Source organism: Chiloscyllium plagiosum, chromosome 21, assembly GCF_004010195.1.
Source record: "Chiloscyllium plagiosum isolate BGI_BamShark_2017 chromosome 21, ASM401019v2, whole genome shotgun sequence".
Taxonomy (NCBI): Eukaryota; Metazoa; Chordata; class Chondrichthyes; order Orectolobiformes; family Hemiscylliidae; genus Chiloscyllium; species Chiloscyllium plagiosum.
This window is the reverse complement of record NC_057730.1, coordinates 10,153,134-10,176,018: the sequence shown is the minus strand read 5'-3', so window position 1 is coordinate 10,176,018 and position 22,885 is coordinate 10,153,134. Positions and strand designations below refer to the sequence as shown.

Here is a 22,885-nt window from a genome sequence, read left to right as displayed (position 1 = left end):
AGACAACAGACTTCTGGGAGTAATCCAGCAGACCGACAGACAGTAGCACCAACACTAAGCAGAAAGAAAGAAGGGAATACCCTCAACACACTGGAAAGGAAACCCTGGAAGGACTTCTCCAAAATTGCAAATCTTAAAGTAATATATATATATATATATATAAAACACACACACACCCACAGCATAGTAGCAGATTCAATTTTACAAGACAAGTAATCCTGAGATCTGAACTAATGCTCCAGACGTGAACTCAAATCTTTGACCAAACTCTTAGTCATCTGTCCCATTACCTCTGTAAGAGTTCACCGTTTAGTTTCAGCTGATAAGGCTTGTGAAGCCATGTAAGAAGATGCTATATAAATGCAAGGTGTTGCTGTTCACATTATTTCGGATTTTATTTCCATTGATAACTTAATCCACACCTGTTGTTCTGTTATAATGGCCATAAAAAAACACAAGCCCTTACCAATAAAATGCCTGGAGCTTGAACAATTACTCTTCTGAAACTGACAAGTTGGTGTGAGTGATTATAAAATTACTCAAGAGTATGAACTTTCCACCAAGGCTGCACTCAAATATAAATCATTTGTTCTTTTACCCAAGTAATCTAATTATAAAATCCTGCGAAAGTTGTTGAAAGAGATATAACTGACACTTGATGCCAAGTTCTTAATTTCTGTTGAAATAGTGCAAAGTAGGTTTATTTCCTGGTTTGCTGACTGTGAGAAGTTAAATGTCATTGGCTTATTTACCTCAAATGACACATTTCCGTTTGACTTGATGTTAATTGCAATCAAATGTTAGCAAAAGGTAAAAGCAATGCCACAGGAATCACTAGATCTTTATGGCCTGTTTTATCCAGGTCAACAGCAAAAAACATTGCTCCAACCATAAAATCTGACTCAATTCTTTCAGCATTTAAATTTTACCTGAAAAAAATCTACTAACACCAAGTGGAATTGTGCAAAGAAAAAAAAAGACCCCGTTGAAAGATTTCTCCCTCCTATTAATTTGACAAGCCCAAAAATATTTTTAAAAGTATGCAGAAAGTGGTTAGTGTGGCTTTACAACCACCTCAACAGTTGAAAGTCACACAAATAACAGTTCATAGATTTTCTTTTTAAAAAGGGCAAAGAGTTGAGTTGTAGCCTGCCTACTGATACATACAAATGAGGATTTTTAAAAAAGTTAGTCACAACAAGGGGTTATAACTGAAATCCAGCTTTTAGATATGCATTGCTGCACATTAATCACGCAAGTGAGATTTACAGGTAATCATTCAGTAATGAAGACCCACTTTTGAGATTTAAGAAATATAATTAATTAGGCCACTACGACTTAATTTATGCTTAAGGTAAAAGTTTAAAAAATTTCAGATGTTGCAAGTTATCTTTACCTGCACATAATATTCAATCTTTGTGAATAAATCTCTAGCACAAAAGAGCTCTTATTCCAAATCTTTAATATAATATCTTAACCAGATATACTTAAAAAAATCCTCACACATTACAATTTAGTGCTTTTTTCTCCAAACTTTTAATTAATTTTGTTACACTTCAGCTAAATGCAAGACGTACAAATACCAAGATTCTGTGGAAACATGGCCGTGTGGCCCATTGCAAAATAACAGATGGGCAAGTGCACAGAAACCTTTAATAGTAATTTTCAGTGTTTTGTAGACCTTTGCAAAGCTGTGTATAATGCATACGTTTCTATTATAAATATACAAAGACATCAAAATCTAAAAAATAAATAAATTAAAAACATTCATCTTTCCTATTGAAGCTTTATTAGATTTTATCACAGCAGAATTGGCAAGAGATGGAGCATTATGCAAGACCTTGTCCTTGTACATCAGGGACCATGCTGTTGATTTTGCCCAGGCTCAAAGGCAAAATCTCTCTTCACGCTGATATTATCAGTCCTACATAAAAAGAATATGAACAACCTCAATTTGTTTTCTAGCAAAAGTCCTACTGCAAACTGCCATTGAAAAAAAAGCTGCAATACTTTCACTCTGCCTATTTGTGATTTCTAAATTTTGAATGATTGCCTTCAACAGGGAAGCAGTAACCACATCACTGAAACTGCATTGACAATTAGAAACACTCAAAAGAAGATACAGAGTTGAAAATGAAGCTTCAAAGCTTTTGGATCAATGACAACCACGACTGATGCTAACAGAACTTGATCAGCAAAAGTTCTTTAAGTCCTTCCAGTCAGTTTCGTTGATAAACAGAAATATATTTAAAACAAAGTCCAATTTAAAGCTGGGAAGTTAGGGGAAGAAATGGCAGAGAAAATTTTTTAAATTGACACAGTTGCACAGTAATAAATAATCAAAATCAAACAAATTGTAGCTATCAAGTAATGGTAACACTACTACTTCCACTGCCATTTACTTAATATAACATTGAAAAATCTTATAAAATTGTTAAGCCAGTCAATATATACTTTGATCAGTGAACACATTTACCAGCCAATTGGGAACAAATTATGTAAAAACCCAGAAAGTATGCAAAATTCCAAGCCTATTTTCTCATATTCTCTAGTCTTATTATTCAGTTACATAGTTCTAATAGAGCAATATGATAACCAGATAGTGTTTGCATTATCTGCAGTTGATCACACATTTAACACGCAAACAAGATATTTTTTTAAAAACTGGTTCAGGGCACAGTTGGTGAAGCACTCAATCTATTAGAAAGCCAGGGAAACGTTCTGGTTTTGAATTCTCTTCTGAGGTGGAGACATTACTATGCTGTACATGGCGGGAGCAGGGGTGTCTTTGGTGCGATCCCTGGGGTCCACTCTTCAGCAACGTTACCTCATACACACATAAAAAGTCTACCTGCCTCAATGGTCACTTGACCATTAATCAGGAAACCTTCCTGAATTTTAGAGAAAAAAGAACAAAACACACAAAATAAAAAAAGTTACTTTCAAAGGATTGCTAATTTCATCTGCACAACTGCGCACGACAATTTACAATCACGTATCCTTCATTACATTCTCAATTGCAACATTTAAAATTTACTGTTAATTTGCAACTTATTTCTGAACATTTCCACTTTAGCTCTTCAATTCTGAAGTACACGTAGTACCTTCAGGTGCTCTAAACGAGCAATATTTCTTACGTGAAAACAGGAGTGTGGATTTTGAGAATATTCAAATATTTAAAATGCGAGAAGAAATGCTGAAGGGAAGCATGCAAATCCCAACCAAAAAAAAAAATCATGCAGAATAGGGAAGAGAAAAAAAAAAGGATTTCACTCAATGTTGATTAAAGAAAGTTAGACTTGGATATTGATTTATTCTCTTAAGCAGCTTTAAAAAAAAAGTTTAAGGTTTAGCATAAACAGATGATGGACAAGTAACCTCCTCCAAGCACAAGGCAAGCTGTAAAAAATATCGTACAGCAGCTGAAAGAATGTTTGGATTTAGCATTAGACCCTTTCATCAGCACATAGGAGAACTGTATCAACTATGGAAAGTCCCAATGTTCCCTTTTTAAAAACAGACCCACAACCTGCTAAGAGAATATCACTTACAAACTCTGAACTTCAAAAGCCAATTTACAAAGTACATGAACATACAGATTAGTATGCATACAATTTGCAGTGAGCCATTTTCCAAAATACCGAAGCCAGACAAGAATCTCATACTATGTGGTGAAAAGTGAACCAGATAGTTAATGACAAAAAACCTCAAGGTGCCCAAATATATGCCAACATTATTTTAATAGTTAACCCTAAGTATCAGATGCTTAAATCTGATGAAAGGATCAGTAAACAGCCAAATAAACTTTCTGCATTTATTGTATTGATATAATTGATATTTATTTATAATAAAGGAACTTCTGTAGTCGTGCTCACGGCAAGATGGAAAATTTGATATGTATTGTGATATACTACTACATCCATAATTCTTCATCTGTTATTAATACAACCAATTCCTCCTAAGGATAATGTAACTTTTAAAAATAGATCCAAAAGTCAATTTGATGCCAATTTCTGATGTGATACCCAGAAATCAATTCAGGGATCATCCCTGAATTTCTTTAATGATCAGCAGCATTTGTCGCAAAGCTCCAGCTTTGCCTCTGATCAACTTTCACAAAGACTGAGCTTTTTTTTAAATTTTGCTTTTAATTTGTTTCTGCCTGTTTAAAACAAGTGTAACATTTTCAATCTGATCGACAACTGTGACAAGTTCTAGAATAGATCGCCCTGCATTAGTAACACTTCAATATTACCTTTCTTACCTATTATGTAATACAATTGCAAGTTTTAAATCATCCAAAGGATGGTGCTGTTACCTCATGAATGTGACAAGATATTCAGTTATCCTACTTGCTTCTGGGAGAGCAATTTAAGCTTGTTGTAACTAACATAGGCAAATGACATACCTGCCCCTTCAAGTAACAATGAGCAACATCACAGAAGATACTTCATTATTAACAGAGGCACCAAAGGCTCCCAATCCTTCTACATACAGAAGAAATACAAGTCTATGACTTACAAACTGGTGGGAAACAAATTTTTTTGGGGCAGGGCCATACCATCACAAACTGCTCATTTTAAGTAATGGTAAAAAGAGTCCAGGAGGAAAGACACTCATTAAAATGAGACAGATAGGACAGGTCTTCATCAGTACATAAAAAGGCCAAGCCAGCTTTTGATTAACCAGTTAAGTGTGATGCAAGCAACAGGATCCTGATCTGTCTAGTTAAGTCAAGAACATGTATATTGACTGGTGTCCCAAGGCATCACTCAGTTTCATTCTCAGTCAGAAACTAACAGGATCCAGAGATGAAGGTATCTTGTTTCTTTTCACTAAAGTGTATTGGGCCACTGCAGTCAGTTTCCCAATGTGGCCTGTATCAAGTGAAAATTGACAACAATCAACAGTAATTCCATTCCAGAATAGATGGGGAACAGAAAATACTTCTATATTAATTAGGAAGGCTCGAGGTCAAGATTTTTTCCTCGGTTGGAAATGGAGGTTTAACTAAATCTAATACTCGAGTCTGTTATGTTACAAATAAAATTCCACCAAGCAATCAAATAACATTGTAGGAAAACACTAATGTCCACTTCTGCCTCATTAATGCTTCACAAATAGATTGCTTATAATAAAGCGTCATGGCTCCGCAAATAGCTTTTTATCCTTACTAGAATTTCTGTTGCATATTTTAGAAAGGTGGTACTGTGTTAGCAATGCTTACATTTGCAAGCAAATCATTTCTTACTACCTGGCCTGAAGTCTTTGAAGACCATGGAAAAAGATTTGAAAAATTACAGCACAAACCAATTCCCTTTAGAATAACTAATCTTCAAAAAAAAAACATATTTCTGGTATGGCCATGCTTGTAACCAAGTGCTAATATCTTTTTCAGGTGCTAACTGAGCTACAGTGCATTTCTTGTTTAATTGATAACTGATTATTTAATTAATTCAGTTATGTTCATTGAAGGAGTCCAGCACAACGAGAAACTTACCCTAAGACCATTCTCTCTCTTATTTTGTCAATGTTAATAGATCTAGTTGACAAAAAAAAAGTTATTCTTACAGGAGAGGATCCTCAATGCATTTCACCATCTCACATTTATACAAGGACAATCCAAAGCTATCAAACTGAAATGCAGTTTGCATTTCGACACTGTCAAGATTAACCAAGCACATATTACGCTACGTGCACTGATTTTGTACTGATGTATGAATTGGCATCTACACAGAGGACAAAACTATGCAAATATGTTTTCTCAACTCAAGCCACAAAGCCAATAATTCCTTCTACAGACTCCTACACAATTGAAGTGGTTGTTCAGATCTTAATGATTTTAAAAATTGTGGCTCCACAATTTTGCAATGAGTGATAGACTATAAATTTGGAAACAAAATGAACAGCTCCCAACATGATGCAGCCAGTTTAATAAACTGCATGGTGTAGAATTTAACAATATGATTAAAAGGTTCATAGATTTATTCACAGTTCCTACAGAATGTGATGTTAGCAGTCAGTAAAACATCACAATTGTTGCCAATGCCCTTGGGCTGCAGAGGTAAGAAAGGATGTAGGATCAACTTTCCCACTCTTAGCTGTTGTGTGTATATCTAGTGCATGGTCAATTACAATGTTAGAAAACAATCTGACTCGGATGCCCTGGGGCCAAATACACTGAGAATCTTGCCTAGTTGTCCATAACTAATAATAGAGGACCATGTTAGCTGTAGAACTGTGCTTAAGAAAATGCAGCACTAAGCAGGAGGTTTGAGAGGATAATCCTTGAAGGTATAGCAATATTAAAAGTTCCAAAAAATTATAAAAGACTTTCAAAATGGTTAAAAGCCACACAGATCATTTAAAATGTATTCCTTATTGAGAAGGAAAAACCAAGTAATTAAATTTAAATTATTCAACTAATTCACCATCTGCAATATGTAACATTTACTTTTAAAAATCCCAGTTTATACAAAGAACTTGCATTTATATAGCTCCTTTCATGACTTCAAACCATCCCAAAGTGCTTTATATCAATCAAGAATATTGAAATATAGTCACAATATAGCAAGTTTGCACAATCCAGGTTGGCTATTTCAGGTGCTTATGTTTATTCCTTTTTTTTGTGCTTAGCTTGGAGCAGGTTATCTTCAAGAGCAAATATGCAGCTACGACATGTAAAACATAATACAATACTCCTAAATACAAAAGCAATTAAAAACAAACAGGGATTTTGGTCATACTTCTTAGCTTTTACAAAACAGCAAAGGAAATCTGAAGTCTTATGTAGTTAAGTCTCCGTATTCAGCATGGTTTCTTAAAAATTCACTTTACAAAGTTGGCCTTTTTGATAGAAATTTTAAGATTTTGCACCAGTGAATCACGATACTTTCTTGCCAAGTTAAGTAAAGGTGCACTTCAAGTTGGCCTTAGGGATCATTTCAATCATCCATACCAATATTTCGGAATAGATATGACATTGATTCACCATTGTGGATTCTTCGAATGGCCTCAGATAAGATCATGCTGATGTCAACGGTCTTTATTTTATGGCACTGGAGTTTCTGGATTTCATGTGGGATTGTATTGGTTACTACCACCTGTGGAAGAGCAATGTGTATAATTAACAGGAAAATGTTAATTCAATATCAGAACTCTGCCAATGATTTATAAGTCTGCATTGTTGAATAATGAGCTGTAATAAGGAATGGCTTCCTCTCCTTCCCCCTCAACAAATACACTTTACAACAAAATGGATTAAATTACATTTTTCTTCAACAAATACAGAAAAAAAAACCTATAAATATTAATTCAATATTGTCAACTGCCTATTGCCAGACTTTAGTTACCTCATCAATTGCAGATTCTTCTATCAATCGGGGTGCATCAGATGACAAAAGTCCATGAGTTGCCATTACATAGATTTTGTAAGCCCCTCTCTCCTTCAATGTATCTGCAGCTGCTAAAAAGCTATCAACGTCATCAATTATGTCATCCTGTCAAAAAATTCAAATTTAAAAAAAATTTACTTTAAAGTAAAATTAAAGATGAAGTTAAAATTTAAATTAAATAAAGCATTACATGTTTCTCTAGATCCTGATACAGAAGTTTAAAACGACTGAAAAAGGCACTCTGTTGACTGGTGAAGAATGCCTTAACTGAAAGAAGTTTGGGACAATATTAAACACATTTCATTCTCAGAAAGCAGTCTGAGGCACAAACCCACTTATTATGTGGCATCAACACCTAAAATGACTGATCCAGGAAACTGCAAAACATAACTTTCGATCAGTGGTTAGATACTCAATAAGATTCATGAAAATCCTGCAACAAAGTAGGGACTTGAACTGACGGGATTTGTTAGGCTACAGATCCATATGATCTCTCTAAAAATAAATAATGACTAGAGTTCAAAGTTCATTTACAAAACATGCTTGTTGTTTACAAACTAAATAAATTGCCTATTATATTTGATAGACAATCTCAAGATTAGAGTTAGGACTTTGTTTAAAAAAAATCCCCAGGCTAACCTGCATTGTCATATTTCCCCACTCTCACTAGATTATTTAAGGGTAATTGCAAGAAGCACTGAGCATTCCCTGACATGAATGAAGCTACTGAACTTGCTGAAATTTGGATGTCAATAACGGTTAGCATTAAAAACTGAACATTCTGTTCCCCTCTGCACAAACAAATTAAAGGAGAAATGTACTGACAATTAGTTTACTATGATGAATAACCAAATTATAGTTTTGTTGGTTTGGCAAAGCACAGTGACTTTATTCTGTTACTAAATGAATAATGACTAACACAAGGACCTCATTGGTTCTGTGCCAGTATACAGTGAAATCTGAAATGTTAACGGTGAACCCGTTTGTTTACAAAAGACGAAGAAGAATAACAGGCTTTACCACCAAACTTCAAGCTTTAAAATCAAATTAATGTGAATGAAGCCCATGATTCCCATCAAAAAGGTAATAAATAAATGACAATCCTTTAACAGTTCTAAAATTCTTTGACTATGTTTATAGGTTTTCATGAGTGTTAAAACCTAGCTTAATGAATCCAGACATTCCAAAAAGCTGAAATTCTGCATCTGACCTTAGTCAATGTACGCTCACTGCGATACTAAAAATGTTGAATTATAAATCAAGAGTGGCAATCGTTATTAATTTGACTCACTAGGTTTGCTAATAAAATTCAACTAACCTTGAAGAAACGTACATTTATTCTGGAATTGCTGCATTATGGGAGAGGTTTGAGGATAAAATCATCAGTTCATTTTAACTGAAGATTGAGTTCCCTTAACTTTCATCGCAAAAGTTAAAAGCTAGCTTATTCTAAAAGTCTCCATCCAGTTTGCCTGCACTATCTTTGCAAAATGAGTGCCTTTTTAAGAAAAAGGGATTTTCAAGTTTTGATAAATTGGTACTTTCTACAATCTAACATCAGTTGCCATCTCATTTTCCAGCATTAAACTTGTTCCATCTCAACAATGGTGTGTAGGTCATAAATTAAAGCAATGTATTATAAAAATTGAGAAAGAACTTCCTTACTAAAAGAGTGTTTAAAATGTGCAATCTTCTTCCACAGGGAGTAATTAAGGTGTACAGTATAGATGCATCTAAGGGGAAGCCAAATAAATTGCAGAAGGGAAGCCCAAGTTAAACAAATACCTGCATGGACTGGGTGAACATATTCTACTTAAAAGCTGCTTTTAAGAACAAAAAACAGCTAATCTGTTTTGCTATTTTACATTTTCAGCAACCTTCTGAACTTATTTCTTAGAAATAGAAGATCTTTCCTTATGACTGACTATTTTTAAACATTTCCTTATTATATATAGTCTTACTGTTTGCCAAAACTTTCAAGGGTAAACTCACCACAATAATAGCTATCCTTCCTCCTACATCTCCAACAACTGTGATTGGAGGCTTTTCCTTTGGAATTGCCACTGATGGGAAGAAAAATAAAATGAAGATAATTTCACCTATGGCACTGCATAAGCTTCATTCCAATAGAAGCAAGCAATTCATTTCACACCAAGCAATCTCTCACTGAAAATTATTAGGCAGTGACTAAGGTAAGTTTTAAGGTATTTTTAGAAGGACAAACAATACAAAGCTTGTGGGAATGCCTTTAAATCTTCATATCCAAACAACACCATTGTACAGTTCGTAATAAACATTGTAGTTAGTAATAATGCCTGGTGAAACAGCATTTAAACTTGAATGAAAAATGTTTTTAAACATATTGAGAATATGGCTTGGAATAACACGATTAACCTACCTTTTGAAATAGAATGATGGAGTATTATTTCATTTATCCAAAGTATTGATTAATGTGCATTAGCATTCAATTTGCACAACTTAAATAACAAGGATCTATTACACTGTAGACTCACTAGGTATTTCCAGGCTGGGATGTATAGCAGCTGCATTTTTCACTGTAGGTGGTGAATGCCGGCCATCAACCAAATCTGACTCTGCATCCTGCACTTCACCATGTATCACTGCGATTCCTAAACGTAACCGCTCAGCGAAAGACTGTGCTCTGAAATAGAAAACGATTGGTCTTCAAAGAAACAGCCTGCCAACAAAAATTGTCTCATTTGTAACATTACACAATACAGGAATGTTTGCTTTAAGCTCAAAACTTTCGCTTGTTTCTTTTTTTTTAAATTGAAAGAACAAAGCAAAATATTGTATCTTTTGATAGAATTAAGAGGAAAATCATTAATGCAATGTTACAAGGTTTCTTCGATCGTTCACTACTTCTGGTCAAAATACTGGAACAGACTCACCTGAATAGCAACATGCATGTACCTTTAACCACAGAGACCAGAGACAATTAGAGGTGGGCAATAAATGCTGGCCATGTAGTCATCAATGCCAACATCTGAATCAGAGATGTACAGCATGGAAACAGACCCCTCAGTCCAACCCGTCCATGCAGACAAGAATTCCCAACCCAATCTAGTCCCACCTGCCAGCTCCCGGCCCATATCCCTCCCAAACCTTTCCTATTCATATACGCATCCGAATGCCTTTTAAAATGTTGCAACTGTACCAGCCTCCACCACTTTCTCTATCAGCTCATTCCATACATGTATCACCCACTGCGTGAAAAAGTTGCCCCTTAGTTCTCTCATATTTTTCTCCTCTCACCCTAAACCTATGCCCTCTAGTTCTGGACTCCCCCACCCTAAGGGTGGGGGAGTCTATTTATCCTATCCATGCCCCTCAATTTTATAAACCTCTATAAAGGTCACCTCTCAGCCTCCGATGCTCCAGGAAAAACAGCCCCAGTCCGTCCAGCTTCTCCCTGTAGCTCAAATCCTCCAACCCTGGCAACATCCTTGTTAATCTTTTCTGAAGCCTTTCAAATTTCAAAACATCTTTCCGATAAGGAGATCAGAGTTGCACACAACATTCCAATAGTGGTCTAACCAATGTCCTGCACAGCTGCAACATGACCTCCCAACTCCTGTACTCAATACTCTGACCCTAAAGGAAAGCATACCAAATGCCTTCTTCACTATCTTATCTACCTGTGACTCCACTTTCAAGGAGCTAGGAACCTGCACTCCAAGGTCTCTTTGTTCAGCAACACTCCCCAAGACCTTACCATTAAGTGTATAAGTCCTGCCAAGATGTGCTTTCCCAAAATGCAGCAGTCACATTTGTCTGAATTAAATTCCAAATGCCACTTATCAGCCCATTGGCCCATCTGATCAAGATCCTGTTGCAATCGGAGGTAACCTTCTTCACTGTCCACTACACCTCCAATTTTGGTGTCATCTGCAAACTTACTAACTATACCTCTTATGCTCACATCCAAATCATTTATATAAATGACGAAAAGTAGAGGACCCAGTACTGATCCTTGTGGCACTCCATCTCATTAATAGATTTTTTTTTAAATCTATCTTGACGCATACATACCTTTTGGCAGATGCTGGTGACTTTGCGACAATCACTGCATTTCTGTAATCAGGGATCTGCACAAGGAAAGATAGATCAGGGGAGAGAGAGGGAGAGAAGTAGATATAAATGACTTAAACCCTTACATTCCATCATGCATATCATCAACATTATTTGAGCTCAGCTCATATCACATTATAATTAGTTTAATATTTTAAAGCCAGCATTGACACATTACAGAGAAGCACACTATGAACATTAGATTTAGTTACTGGTTTCAGCTGTTAAACTCATCAAATCACACCCGGTCCTTGTATTTCTAGAGTGCTATGCATATCTTACAGTCAGTGCTGTTTACACAGTTCAGCTACAACAAAACAAGCAGTTTTGATTTATCTTGACTAGATTTCTACATTTATATGAGAAATCAACACTAATGTACTTTTCATATCAATTTTATAAACTACACAATGTGAGAAAAGCAACAGACATTTTTGTAGCTTGGGGATTTTTCTCAAAACAGATTCTCTCATTTCTATTTGTTCCCAAGTTGCTGATGTCAGAAGAACAAATGTAAATAGCGTTGGAATGGTCATTTTATGCAGTATAACCCCTTCCATAGATACTTAGACACCAATACTGGTGAATCTTGAACTGGGCTCTGCAAGTGCCATATGTGTTCAGCACTAAACTACACTGAGCAATTCCACACCTTTATACATTTGGTAAGCAAGTGGTTCTACAATCTATGTTGCTATGCTAAACTGAAACCTAAATTTTATACGCAGCACAGATCAGAGGTTGTTAATCATTTTAATAAAATTTATTCAAAACAGTATAACCTACTGCCAAGTTTAACTTCTTTCAAAAGTATAGCACTGAACTATATATACATTTTTTGTATAGCAAGTGACAGTTGTGCACATAATTGGTGACAGCTAACAGCGCATCTCATCTCTGAAATCATACAGTGTCAGTGAATAATTCCATTAACCTCACCTCTTCCTGAATGTATTGTAAGAGGAATGGGGATGCTCGCAGATTATCAACTGGAATATTGAAAAATCCTTGGATTTCTTTCTGATGCAAATCCATGGTAATCAAGTGAGTCAAGCCTGAGGAAAGTGTGCAAATAAATACAAATAAATGCAACAATTTGATTTATCAAGATAGTGCCCTAGTAGCAGCAGTCAAATCACAAAATAAATAAGACAGGATATCATTAACAGTGTTTAATTTGCCTTAACAACTGCATGGTTAAATTAATGTCTCATTTCAGAATTCTTTTCATTCACCCCAAACTATAATGCAAGTTAGCCTTGTTCACCAGGAGAAATTGTTGCCCTTTCAAAACATGTCATTGTTGAAGTGCACTTGCACACTTCGGTCTTCATATTCAAAATACCTTGGAAAGGTAAGAAAAACACTGGCAAAAGATACATTTCAGAGAAAGAAACTCCCAAACATACAGTATGCATATTTTTACTGTATTTACTCTGCAAATTTTAAGAACATATATTGTGCCCAAAGAAAATGCTCAAGAGAATATGAACGAGTTGTTCAATATGGCGCTTTGCGAATAAAGGTGATATGCTGTAATAGAGGGGATGACAGCTCATTTGCAATAAACACCACTTTTACCCATTTGTTGACTAGCCAATTCACCACACATTATCTCAATCTATTCTCACTTGATGCAGTAATCTAAAATTTTATTGCCTCTTAAACTAAATTGCACATTACCTTAGCTGCAAATCATCTTTGAACGCCAAACAATCCACACTTCCAAAAAATGACATTTAAGAAATAGTAAAAAGCAGACATGCAAGAGTTAAATTGAACATTTTCAGAGCAACTGAACATTTAACAGAAATTCTAATGGTGACTAAATTCCTCAGAATTGCTAAGATACAACTAGCAACTGAACAATCAAACTTTTTGAAACAGTTTTGCACTGAAAATCAAAATACTGGAAAACTTCAGTTATTTTCTGACTAATGCAACCTGACTACACAGATTACCACTATTAAATTTATTTCAGAAGGACTGTAGACAAGTAGGATTCTGATTGAAGAGTCATAACATCATTGAATAGAATCATAGAATGGATGTAGGTTTGCTCGCTGAACTGTAAGGTCCGTTTTCATTGGGAGCAAACGTACATCAAGAACCTCAACCTGAGCTACAAACCTTCTTAAAACTCACTAGAATTATAGATTCACTACAGTGAAGAAAGAGGGCATTTAGCCCTTCAAGTCTGCACTGACCCAATGAAGTGTATAAAAAACTGGATCAGAATTAGGCCATTTCGCCTTTGAATTGCCTCTGACATTTGATCCTGGTTGATCTGCTTCTCAACCTCATTCTCTTGCCTTCTCCCCAAAACCATTGATCCTTTTCCTAATGAAGATCCTATTTATCCTGGTCTTAAAGACAACGACTTTACCACAGAAGGTTATGGAGGCCAAGAATTCCACAGATTCATTGGACTGAAATTTCTAATTTCAATTCTAAACTTCAAGGCCGTGCCCTTGGGTCAGAGTCTCTCGTACTCGTGGAAACTTCTTCTCCATGTCCACTCTATCTAGGCCTCTCAGTATTCTGAGAGTTTCAATCAGATTGCTGCTCCTCCTCCTAAACTCCACGGAGCACAGGTCCCAAGTCTTCAACCACTCCTCATTATGACAATTTCTTCATTCCCAGGTTCATTCTTAAGAACCTCCTCTGGTCTCCCGCCAAGACCAGCACATCCTTCCTTCGACATGGGACAGAAGCCTGCTCACAAAACTCCAAATGTGGTCTGACTACAGCCTTAAAACAAACAGTCTCAGCAGCACATCTCTGCTCTTGCATTCGAGCCCTCTCAAAATTAATGTTAACATTGGATTTGCTATCCTAACTGCCAACTGAACCTGCATGTTAACCATAAGGGAATTCTGAACTAGGATTTGTAAGTTCCTTTGTACTAGATTTCTAAAGCCCTTCCCCCATTTAGAAAATAGTCTATATTTGTATTCTGCCTACTAAAGAGCATAACCTCACACTTTCACACATTGTACTTCATATGCCACTCCTCTACCCACTCTCCTAGCCTGTTCAAGCCTATCCTATCCTTCTCCAACCTCCTCATTTTTTCAACATTAGTGTCACTCCATCTATCTTCTGTTGGTTCTTAAAACATTGTCAATTGCCTGGTTTACATGCATGACTTCTTTCTGTATTTTTGATATGAGCCTTACCTTCCTTCATTAACCTTCAGCAGTTTATCCATTTCCTATAATCCTTCACAATGGGATAAATGTTTGCTGCAAGTCATGAACTATTTAATTGTTCAGTCTTTTCTGCTAAATTCCTTTCTTAGTACACTCCAGTCAATTCTGCCCTCATCCCCATGTACATACCCTTATTTAAGTTTACACAGTTCTTTCGGACTCAAGTTTCTCATTCTCAAACTGAATGCAAATTCTATGTTATGGTCACTTTCCTTCAAGGAAATTTTACAAGATGCAAAATAGCATATGATTTTCTCTTCTTGGCTAACTTTGTCAAATTTATTTTACCCCAATCTACACGAACAGTAAAGTCATTCAAATAAAAATGTAGTTTTTTTTTTAAATCACAACATTACCACCAAACTTCTGTCCTATAGAAAATAGGTTAGGAGGCCTATAGACTACTCCCACCACGGTCCTCTTCCTCTTGTTATTTATTATCCCAATCCACACAGATCCCACATAATCCGATCCAAAATGTTTTTTTTACTATCTTACTTATTTCACATCATACTAACAAAGCTACACCACCAGACCTTGCTTCCTCCCTATTCTTTTGAAGACATACACTCCTGAATATTCAATTGCCAGCTTTGATCACCTTGCACAAATGTCCACAATGGCTATAAGGTAATACCCATTAACCTATATTTGTGCGGTTGGCTTATTTTGCTCCAAATACTATATGTATTTAAGTAAAGAACCATAAAGTTTGCCTTTTTACAAATTCCCTTGCTTCAACTCCATCTGCTTTTGTTTTTATGTTGGTGTATGCTGTTCCTTCCTGACCCACTCTGGGTTTAATTACAATAATAGCTGCCCTTCAATGATACCAAAACAAAACATCTACTCATTTACGCACGACCACCACTAACCTCACAAAACACGAAGACTGGACATTCTATCACCATTCTAGGACTTGATCAAATAACCTTGGGCAACATCAATGCAACACAGAAAACAGCATGGACAAACATGGTCATGATTTTGAAATCTCAACTGAAAGGCTCTCAGTTCTCAGTGAATGCAAGGCTTCCCACAGCATAAGAGGAGAAAGTGAGGACTGCAACTGTTAGAGATCAGAGTCAAAAGTGTGGTGCTGGAAAAGCACAGCATGTCAGGCAGCATCCCAGGAGCAGGATAATCGACGTTTTGCGCATAAGCCCTTCATCAGGAATTGGGGGGGGTGGGAATTGGGGCTAGAGGTAAGGTATGTTGGAAAGGGGATGGCTAGGTGCCGGTGGGGTGATAGCAATAGGTCAGAGCGGAGGGTGGAGTAGATAGTTAGAAAGGAAAATGGACAGGTAGGACAGTTCAAGAGGGTGATGCTGAGTTGGAGGGTTCGATCTGGGATGAGGGGAGATGAGGAAACGGGTGAAATTGACATTGATGCCATGTGGTTGGCGGGTTCCAAAACAAAAGGTGGAAGATGAGGCTTTCTTCTTCCAGGCATCGGATGGCTAGGATTTGGCAGCGGAGGCGGATGAGGACTCATCTTTGGATGGCAAAGTGGGAGGAGAATTGAAGTGAAATAGTTGGCCACAGGGCGATGGGGTTGCTTGGTATGTGTGTCCCAGGAGATGTTCTGTAACGTTCCATGAGTTGGCATCCTGTCTCCCCAATATTAAGGAGTTCACATCAAGATCAACAGACACAGTAGATGAGGTGTTTTGATGTGCAGGAAAATCTTTGCCGAATGTGGAAGGATCCTTTGGGGCTATGGATGGAAGTGAGGGGGGAGGTGAGGGCACAGGTTTTACACCTCTTGCAATGGCAAGGGAAGGTGCCAGGCGTGGAGGGTGGGTTGGTGGGGGAGTGTGGGCCTAACGAAGGAGTCGCAGAGGGAATGGTCTCTGCAGAATGCTGATAGGGGTGGGGAGAGAAGTCTCTCTGGTGGTGGGGTCTGACTGTAGGTGGCAGAAATGGCGGAGGATGATGCATTGTATCCAGAGGTTGGCGAAGTGGAAGATAAGAACCAGGGAGGTTCTATCCTTGTTGCAGTTGTAGGAGTGGAGATTAAGGGTGGAGGTGCAGGAAGTGGAGGAGATGCACTACAGAGCATTGTTGACCACGGGTGAAGGGTAAATTGTGGTCTTTGAAATGAGGCCATTTGACAAGGTGTGGAGTGGAAATGCTCCCCATGGCAGCAGATTCGGCAGAAGCACTTTTGTGGGATGAGGGTGGGGGGATGGGGGGGTTTGTCAGGTTGAACTACACCTCCCCTGGATGATGATAGAAAAGTGTCAAAGGTTGGTGCAACATTGAGGGCTGAAGACCCTGTTCTGCACTGTTGTGTTCTATGTTCCCTTGCCGCTATAAAACCTGTGCCCTCACCTCCATCCAAGGCCCCAAAGGACCCTTCCAAATCAAGTAGATTGTCCTGCGCACCCAAGTACCTCATCTACCGTATCCGTTGCTCTCTACGTGGTCTCTTCTACGTTGGGGAGAAAGGACACCAACTATCGGAATGTGTCAGAGTACGTCACCGGGACACACATACACACACGCACACAAAACCACCACACCAGCCTGTGGCTGACCACTTCAACTCCCCCTCCCACTTCGCCAAGTCCTGGGTCCCCTACACCACCCAACCCTAGCCACCTGACGACTGGAGGGAGAATGCCTCACTTTCTTCCATGTGACTCTCCAGTATCAATGGCAATATCACTAGTTTCCACACCTTCCCACCCCCTCCCAGATCCAACCCTCCATTCAGCACCGCCCTTTTGAACTGTCCTACCTCTCCATTTGCCTTCCTACCTAACTGCTCCACTCTATCACCATCACCTTCCCAGCTATCTTCCCCCAACCACTCCAGTCCCACCTCCTCATCTATTTATCTCTCAGACCCACCCCACCTATTCCTGATGAAGGGCATGTGCCTGAAACATCGATTCTCCTGTTTCTCGGGTGCTGCCTGACCTGCTGTGCTTTTCCAGAGCAACGCTTTTCCAGTTTCACAGCATATGTAGAACACAAAAGATCACCCAGTGTTTGATCAACATTTATCATTGATGATCACCAAAAACTGATCAACTGGTTATCACTCAGTGCTGTGCTTCTGGATTTCAGCTTTGAACAAATTTGGTATTGCACTTGCCTACACTTTCTCCTCTAAATAAAAAATACTCTTCTCCAACACAGTTCTGGTATAGCTCCATTGAACATTGTTGCAGAATAAGCAGCTCAAACACAACTCACCAGCTTTACACATCATGGATGCGAGAAGCTTGGACACAATGGAACCTCGTTTCCTCATTTTACATTGCTTGCTGTATGGAAAGTAAGGGATTACACCAATGATATTCTTGGCACATGAGGTCTTACAGGCATAGATCATGATAAGAAGTTCCATAATGGTGGAATTGACATCCCTGTTATTAAAAAAAAAGTTATAAATTTGTAAAGTAGTTCTTTAATCATATTTATATTGAATTGATATCACTTGCTTTCCCCTTATTTTGCCCCCTTTCAAAAAGTCACCCTCAAACAAGATCAACAGAAAATCTGAAATCTGAACACGACTTCTTAAAACTGCTAAAACTATTTAGTTGTAACCACTAGGCCATTCACAATAACACTGTTCCCCTGGTGTCACATGAAACTGAAAATTAATAGGCAGAGTGACAAACCTGCTCCTTTGACAAGGTTAGATTGTCCTTGGTTTGTCTCAGAGGTTGTAAATGGCCCAGACTCAATAGATTTTAGGGCCCATTTGTTCACAGCTAACAGAAGACTTCCATGTTTTAAAATAATTTGTATAAAGAAAAGGGATGCGGCCAGTCCTAGCAGCTTAGTTGTTTTATTCAATTTAGCAGCAGCATGCATGTAGAAAGGCTGCTGGAGCAAGTCCAACCTGGTACTCTCCGTCTTTCTGATTTGGTAACCTGCAAGCTTTTTGTGTCATTTTTGCTCTTTGTGCTAAGGGGTTTGTTTATTGGGACTGTTGCAAGTATTTTGGAGCAGATTCATTAAGTCAGGATAGCCTGTCGAGTTCTGATAGGATATTAAGTTATTTGGGTATTCTATTTTTGGTTCATTGTGTTTCATTCCATAATTTTGGAAACAAATTCTGTTTGTTTAAAACTCGACAGTCTGACCAGCTAATTCACAGCAAGAATATCCACTATACACTTAGCTAAAACAAATAGCAATGTTATGGTCTGGGCTACCTGCTTAAAAATGTTTTGAGGTGTTGAGTCTGGTCCATAACAGCAGACATTCCTAATGTAGCTCTGCACAAGTTATCAAATTGATAGACTGGCAATCCATTTTTATGCAAAAGCAGAGATACTGTTAGGTTTTTTTTGTAGTCAGGTAGGTTGACCAGATCACTGAGAATAGAGGCAGTCATTCGTAGGTTTCTTTTAAATAACAAAAGGCCGGTAAAACACAGTAATGTTTCTTAGAATCTATCAAGAGTTTCAACTTATGCCAGACCTGTAGCTGAGACTGATTCTTTGAAGAAAACCAGATTAGATCTACAAGTATGACCAATTGTTGTGAAAAATGATTCATTAACATAGAGAAAATGACCACTTAAGATCAAAATAAGTAAGTCTTTTACATATTGGATTTTGCCCCGTTTTCTATTTTAAATTTGGTACTTTGCAGTTAGAGAGAGTTCCAAGTTTTAAAATGTATATGCAATCTCTGAAACATGAAAAAGGTTAGTTTAATATTTATTCTGTTGTAAATCAAGTAGCAGAAGTGGTGTTCTTGCTTTGGTTGCATTTAAATACTGAAATTACAAAACCCAACTTTAAATTCAAATCAAAAGGAACCAGAGATTGGAGTTAAAACTTCATTTTCAAAATATATCTCATGCAAAAGCCATGTGCAAATTGCACAAAATTACGTTCCTTATTTGATCAGTGAAATGCACAGTAGAGAATTACATTTAATATTACTTACTTTGAAACAGTCTGAATAATAAACACATCTTTTCCTCTGACAGACTCCTGAATCTGTACTATTGTTTCTATTAGAAAGAAGAAAATTAAAAAGTTAACTTAAAAATGGAGTTTAAATTTACATTGATAATCACCACTTTTCCACAGATTAATCCCTAACTACTTGAGTGCAAATATCACAGCGCAAGATGGAGAATAGGTTCATTTGACAATTTAGGAATATCTAACATTAATAAAAAAAAAAGGAACATTGGCCAGTAGAAGCAACTGGAGAGAGATGGGGAAATTCTACCTGGGTAAAATATTCCATGGTTATATATTCTACATTTTCAGGAAACAAAAAAGAGTTTGGACCACAATCACTACTGATATTTCCAGGACCTCTTATTGCTCAAAGCAAAACAACAAGACAATATATTTGTACGTGAAACCACTTTTCTCTCATCATACTGTAATTTGTGTTCTTATAGATCCACATTAGGTAGTTGCAAAATCAGCACAAAAAAAAAGGTCAGGCTTCACGTTTTTGACAATGGAGTCACAGGTAGAAAGGATTTGATGTGGGTTTGATAGTATACTTGCCTTTATTGGTCAGTGCATCAAGTACAGGTTTTGGGATGTCATGTTGCAGCTGTACAGACTATTGGTTAGATCACTTTTGGAATATTGCATTCAATTCTGATCTTTCTGCTACAGGAAAGATGCTGTTAAAATTGAAAGGATGCAGAAAAGATTTAAGGATGTTTCCAGGGTTGGAGGGTTTGAGCAATAGGGGGATGCTAAATAGGCTGGGGCTATTTTCATCAGAACATCAGAAGTTGAGGTTTATAAAATCATGAGGGGTATGGATGGGATAAATAGACAAGGTCTTTTCCCTGGGGTGGGGGAGTCCAAAACTAATAGGTGAGGGGGAAAAGATTTAAAAGGGAATTAAGGGGCAACTTTTTCCACACAGAGGCGGGTGCACGTATGGAATGAGCTGCTGGAGGAAGTGGAGGAGGCTGGGGCAATTATAACATTTAAAAGGCATCAGGATAGGAATATGAATAGGAAGGGTGAGAAGGATATCGGCCAAACGCTGGCAAATGAGACTAGATTTATTTAGGATATCTGGTTGGCATGGAAGGATGACAAATTCGTGAAGCGTTCCACATTTTGGAACGATACAGAGAAGATTAGCATGGACACAAGTGTGTTTCCATACTGAACAATGCCATGGAAAATGACAAGCTTCTGGAGTCCACTCATTCAAAAGTTAATAGTGAATCTGTGGTTTTCTAGAGACTGTGATGTTGAGACACCATTTGATGAGCAATTCTTTTATGTTGCTTGTCTCACTGTAAAACTCCTTTAAACCATCCTTGTCGAGGGGGCTAACTAGGTTTTTTAAATGACTGTCAAATGCTACGATTCTTAAAAATTGAGTAAAGGATGTAGGTGTCAATAGCAAGGTTATTGGACATTTATTACTCATTACAATATATACTGCAAAGATAGTTTTTAAATATAGCTGTGTAGCTTATTAAGCCATTTCAAGGGGTATCCAAGATTCAACTATACTGCTGTGGATCTGGAATCACATACATCAAATCAGATGAAGAATGAAGATTTCTCTCTCTAAAATGCATGAATAACTTTGAAAATACAATTCAATGGTTTCAGGATCATCTTTAAGGTCATGAGCTTTTTATTCCAGATTTACTTCATTAATTGAATTACTTATAAAGACCCACATAGTCCAGAAAGGCAAATTTTCTATTAGAGGGATATCAAATTTCTGGCTTAGAGACAAAAATATTCCAAAATACATTTTTAAAAAGGTTTCTTCATTTTAGCTTCTGTCTTAATCCAGTCAATCAGCTCTTTCATTATCTGAAAAAGGAGAAGTGAAGGAGAACTCAACATTTAAAAGGATTCTGTATGGTGCTGAGTACTTCAATGCACTTACTGCTCATGTTTGGTGACAATATTGCATCTGGAAGAAAATACATCCTCTCAACTAAATTGAAATTGCTGCTGGGAAAGGCTAAAGCCAAGACAAAGAAATCACTAGATTATCTGTGGAAGACTTTTTTCCAACGTCCACAAGCACTATTGTTTCACCACGGACTACAAATTTGCACGTGAAAATTGGTTTACAGCAGAGAAGATCAAAATATGATTCAAACACCAAACAGACGTCTCTGCGATTGATGTTAAATACTTTAGGATACTGAAGATCTTGGCCAAGAGTGAGAGTGAGAAAAACTTGTTTACATAATCCAATGATTCTTTACATTCACTCAGTTCACAAGTGAAAAGTAGTCTTAATACCAAGTTTCTCCTGTTTCAGTTAAGTTAGTTTAGAATATTGCAACCCATCAAGCCATACTGGTCAACGGTCCATAGCACATAACTGCTCACAAATACGATACTACAATTCAGTCATTACGATTGGAATGACGAAGGAAGAAAGATGACTCTGGTACAGGACAAGTGCTGTTCTGTGACAGAACTACAAAGGAACTGTACAGGCACTTCATTCTGCAATTGACCAAGCTTTGCTTCAGAAAATGGCATCTCCCATGGCAGGATTTGAACCCACATTTACCTGGGGTTCTGGATTATTAAGCTAGTGATATTACTACAAAGCCTATATCTCAGCATTCTGTGCGATGCCGTTGTACAAGATGGAGCAGATTAATTTTAGTTCACTTTTCAAGTTCAAGGGTAACTTTATAGAAGTTTATAAATTCATGTGAGGCACCGACAGAGTAAATAGACGAAGTCTTTTCCTCAGGCTGGGGGAGTCCAGAACCAGAGAGCATAGATTTAAGGTGAGAGAGGAAAGATTTAAAAGGGACCTAAAAGGAGAACTTTTTCCCAAGGTGATGTGTGTATGAAATGAACTGCCAGAGGAAGTGGTGGAGGCTGGCACAATTACAACAACATTTAAAAAGGCACCTGGATGGGTATATGAATAGCAAGGGTTTAGAGGGATATGGGTCAAGTGCTGGTGAATGGGACTAGATTGACTTAGGATAACTGGTCGGCACAGACACGTTGAACCGAAGGGTTTGTTTCTGCACTGTATGTCTCCATGACCCGATGATCTGCAAGTAATGTTTCTCTAGCACTATGGTTTGCAAATTAAATTATTTCACACCACAGAGGAGTACTGCTTTGTTCTGACATTACAAACTGCAGCAATCATTCCTAGATTACATGCAGCCAAATCCATTCTTGCAACCAAGCTCATTAGCAGCAACACATTCTTGCTGGCAACAGTCAA

General features: G+C 37.4%; 1 protein-coding gene across 5 annotated transcripts in view; it reads right to left on the bottom strand.

The window, feature by feature from the left end:
• Window positions 1–1,517: 1,517 nt before the first annotated feature.
• The window catches only part of prpsap2 (phosphoribosyl pyrophosphate synthetase-associated protein 2), a 35,248-nt gene continuing 13,880 nt past the window's right edge, over window positions 1,518–22,885 (bottom strand). For 3 of the 5 annotated variants that reach the window (XM_043711220.1, XM_043711219.1, XM_043711223.1), the window contains 8 exons: window positions 19,616–19,682; window positions 17,903–18,075; window positions 12,426–12,541; window positions 11,448–11,503; window positions 9,908–10,056; window positions 9,387–9,457; window positions 7,353–7,499; window positions 6,585–7,103 (listed from right to left, as the gene is read on the bottom strand). In XM_043711220.1, the coding sequence (XP_043567155.1) occupies window positions 6,945–7,103; window positions 7,353–7,499; window positions 9,387–9,457; window positions 9,908–10,056; window positions 11,448–11,503; window positions 12,426–12,541; window positions 17,903–18,075; window positions 19,616–19,682 (938 nt within the window). In that variant the 3' untranslated portion in view covers window positions 6,585–6,944. Of the gene's footprint in view, window positions 2,892–6,584; window positions 7,104–7,352; window positions 7,500–9,386; window positions 9,458–9,907; window positions 10,057–11,447; window positions 11,504–12,425; window positions 12,542–17,902; window positions 18,076–19,615; window positions 19,683–22,885 lie in introns of those variants that run through there. The other 2 variants (XM_043711222.1, XM_043711221.1) reach the window with 2 other exon arrangements.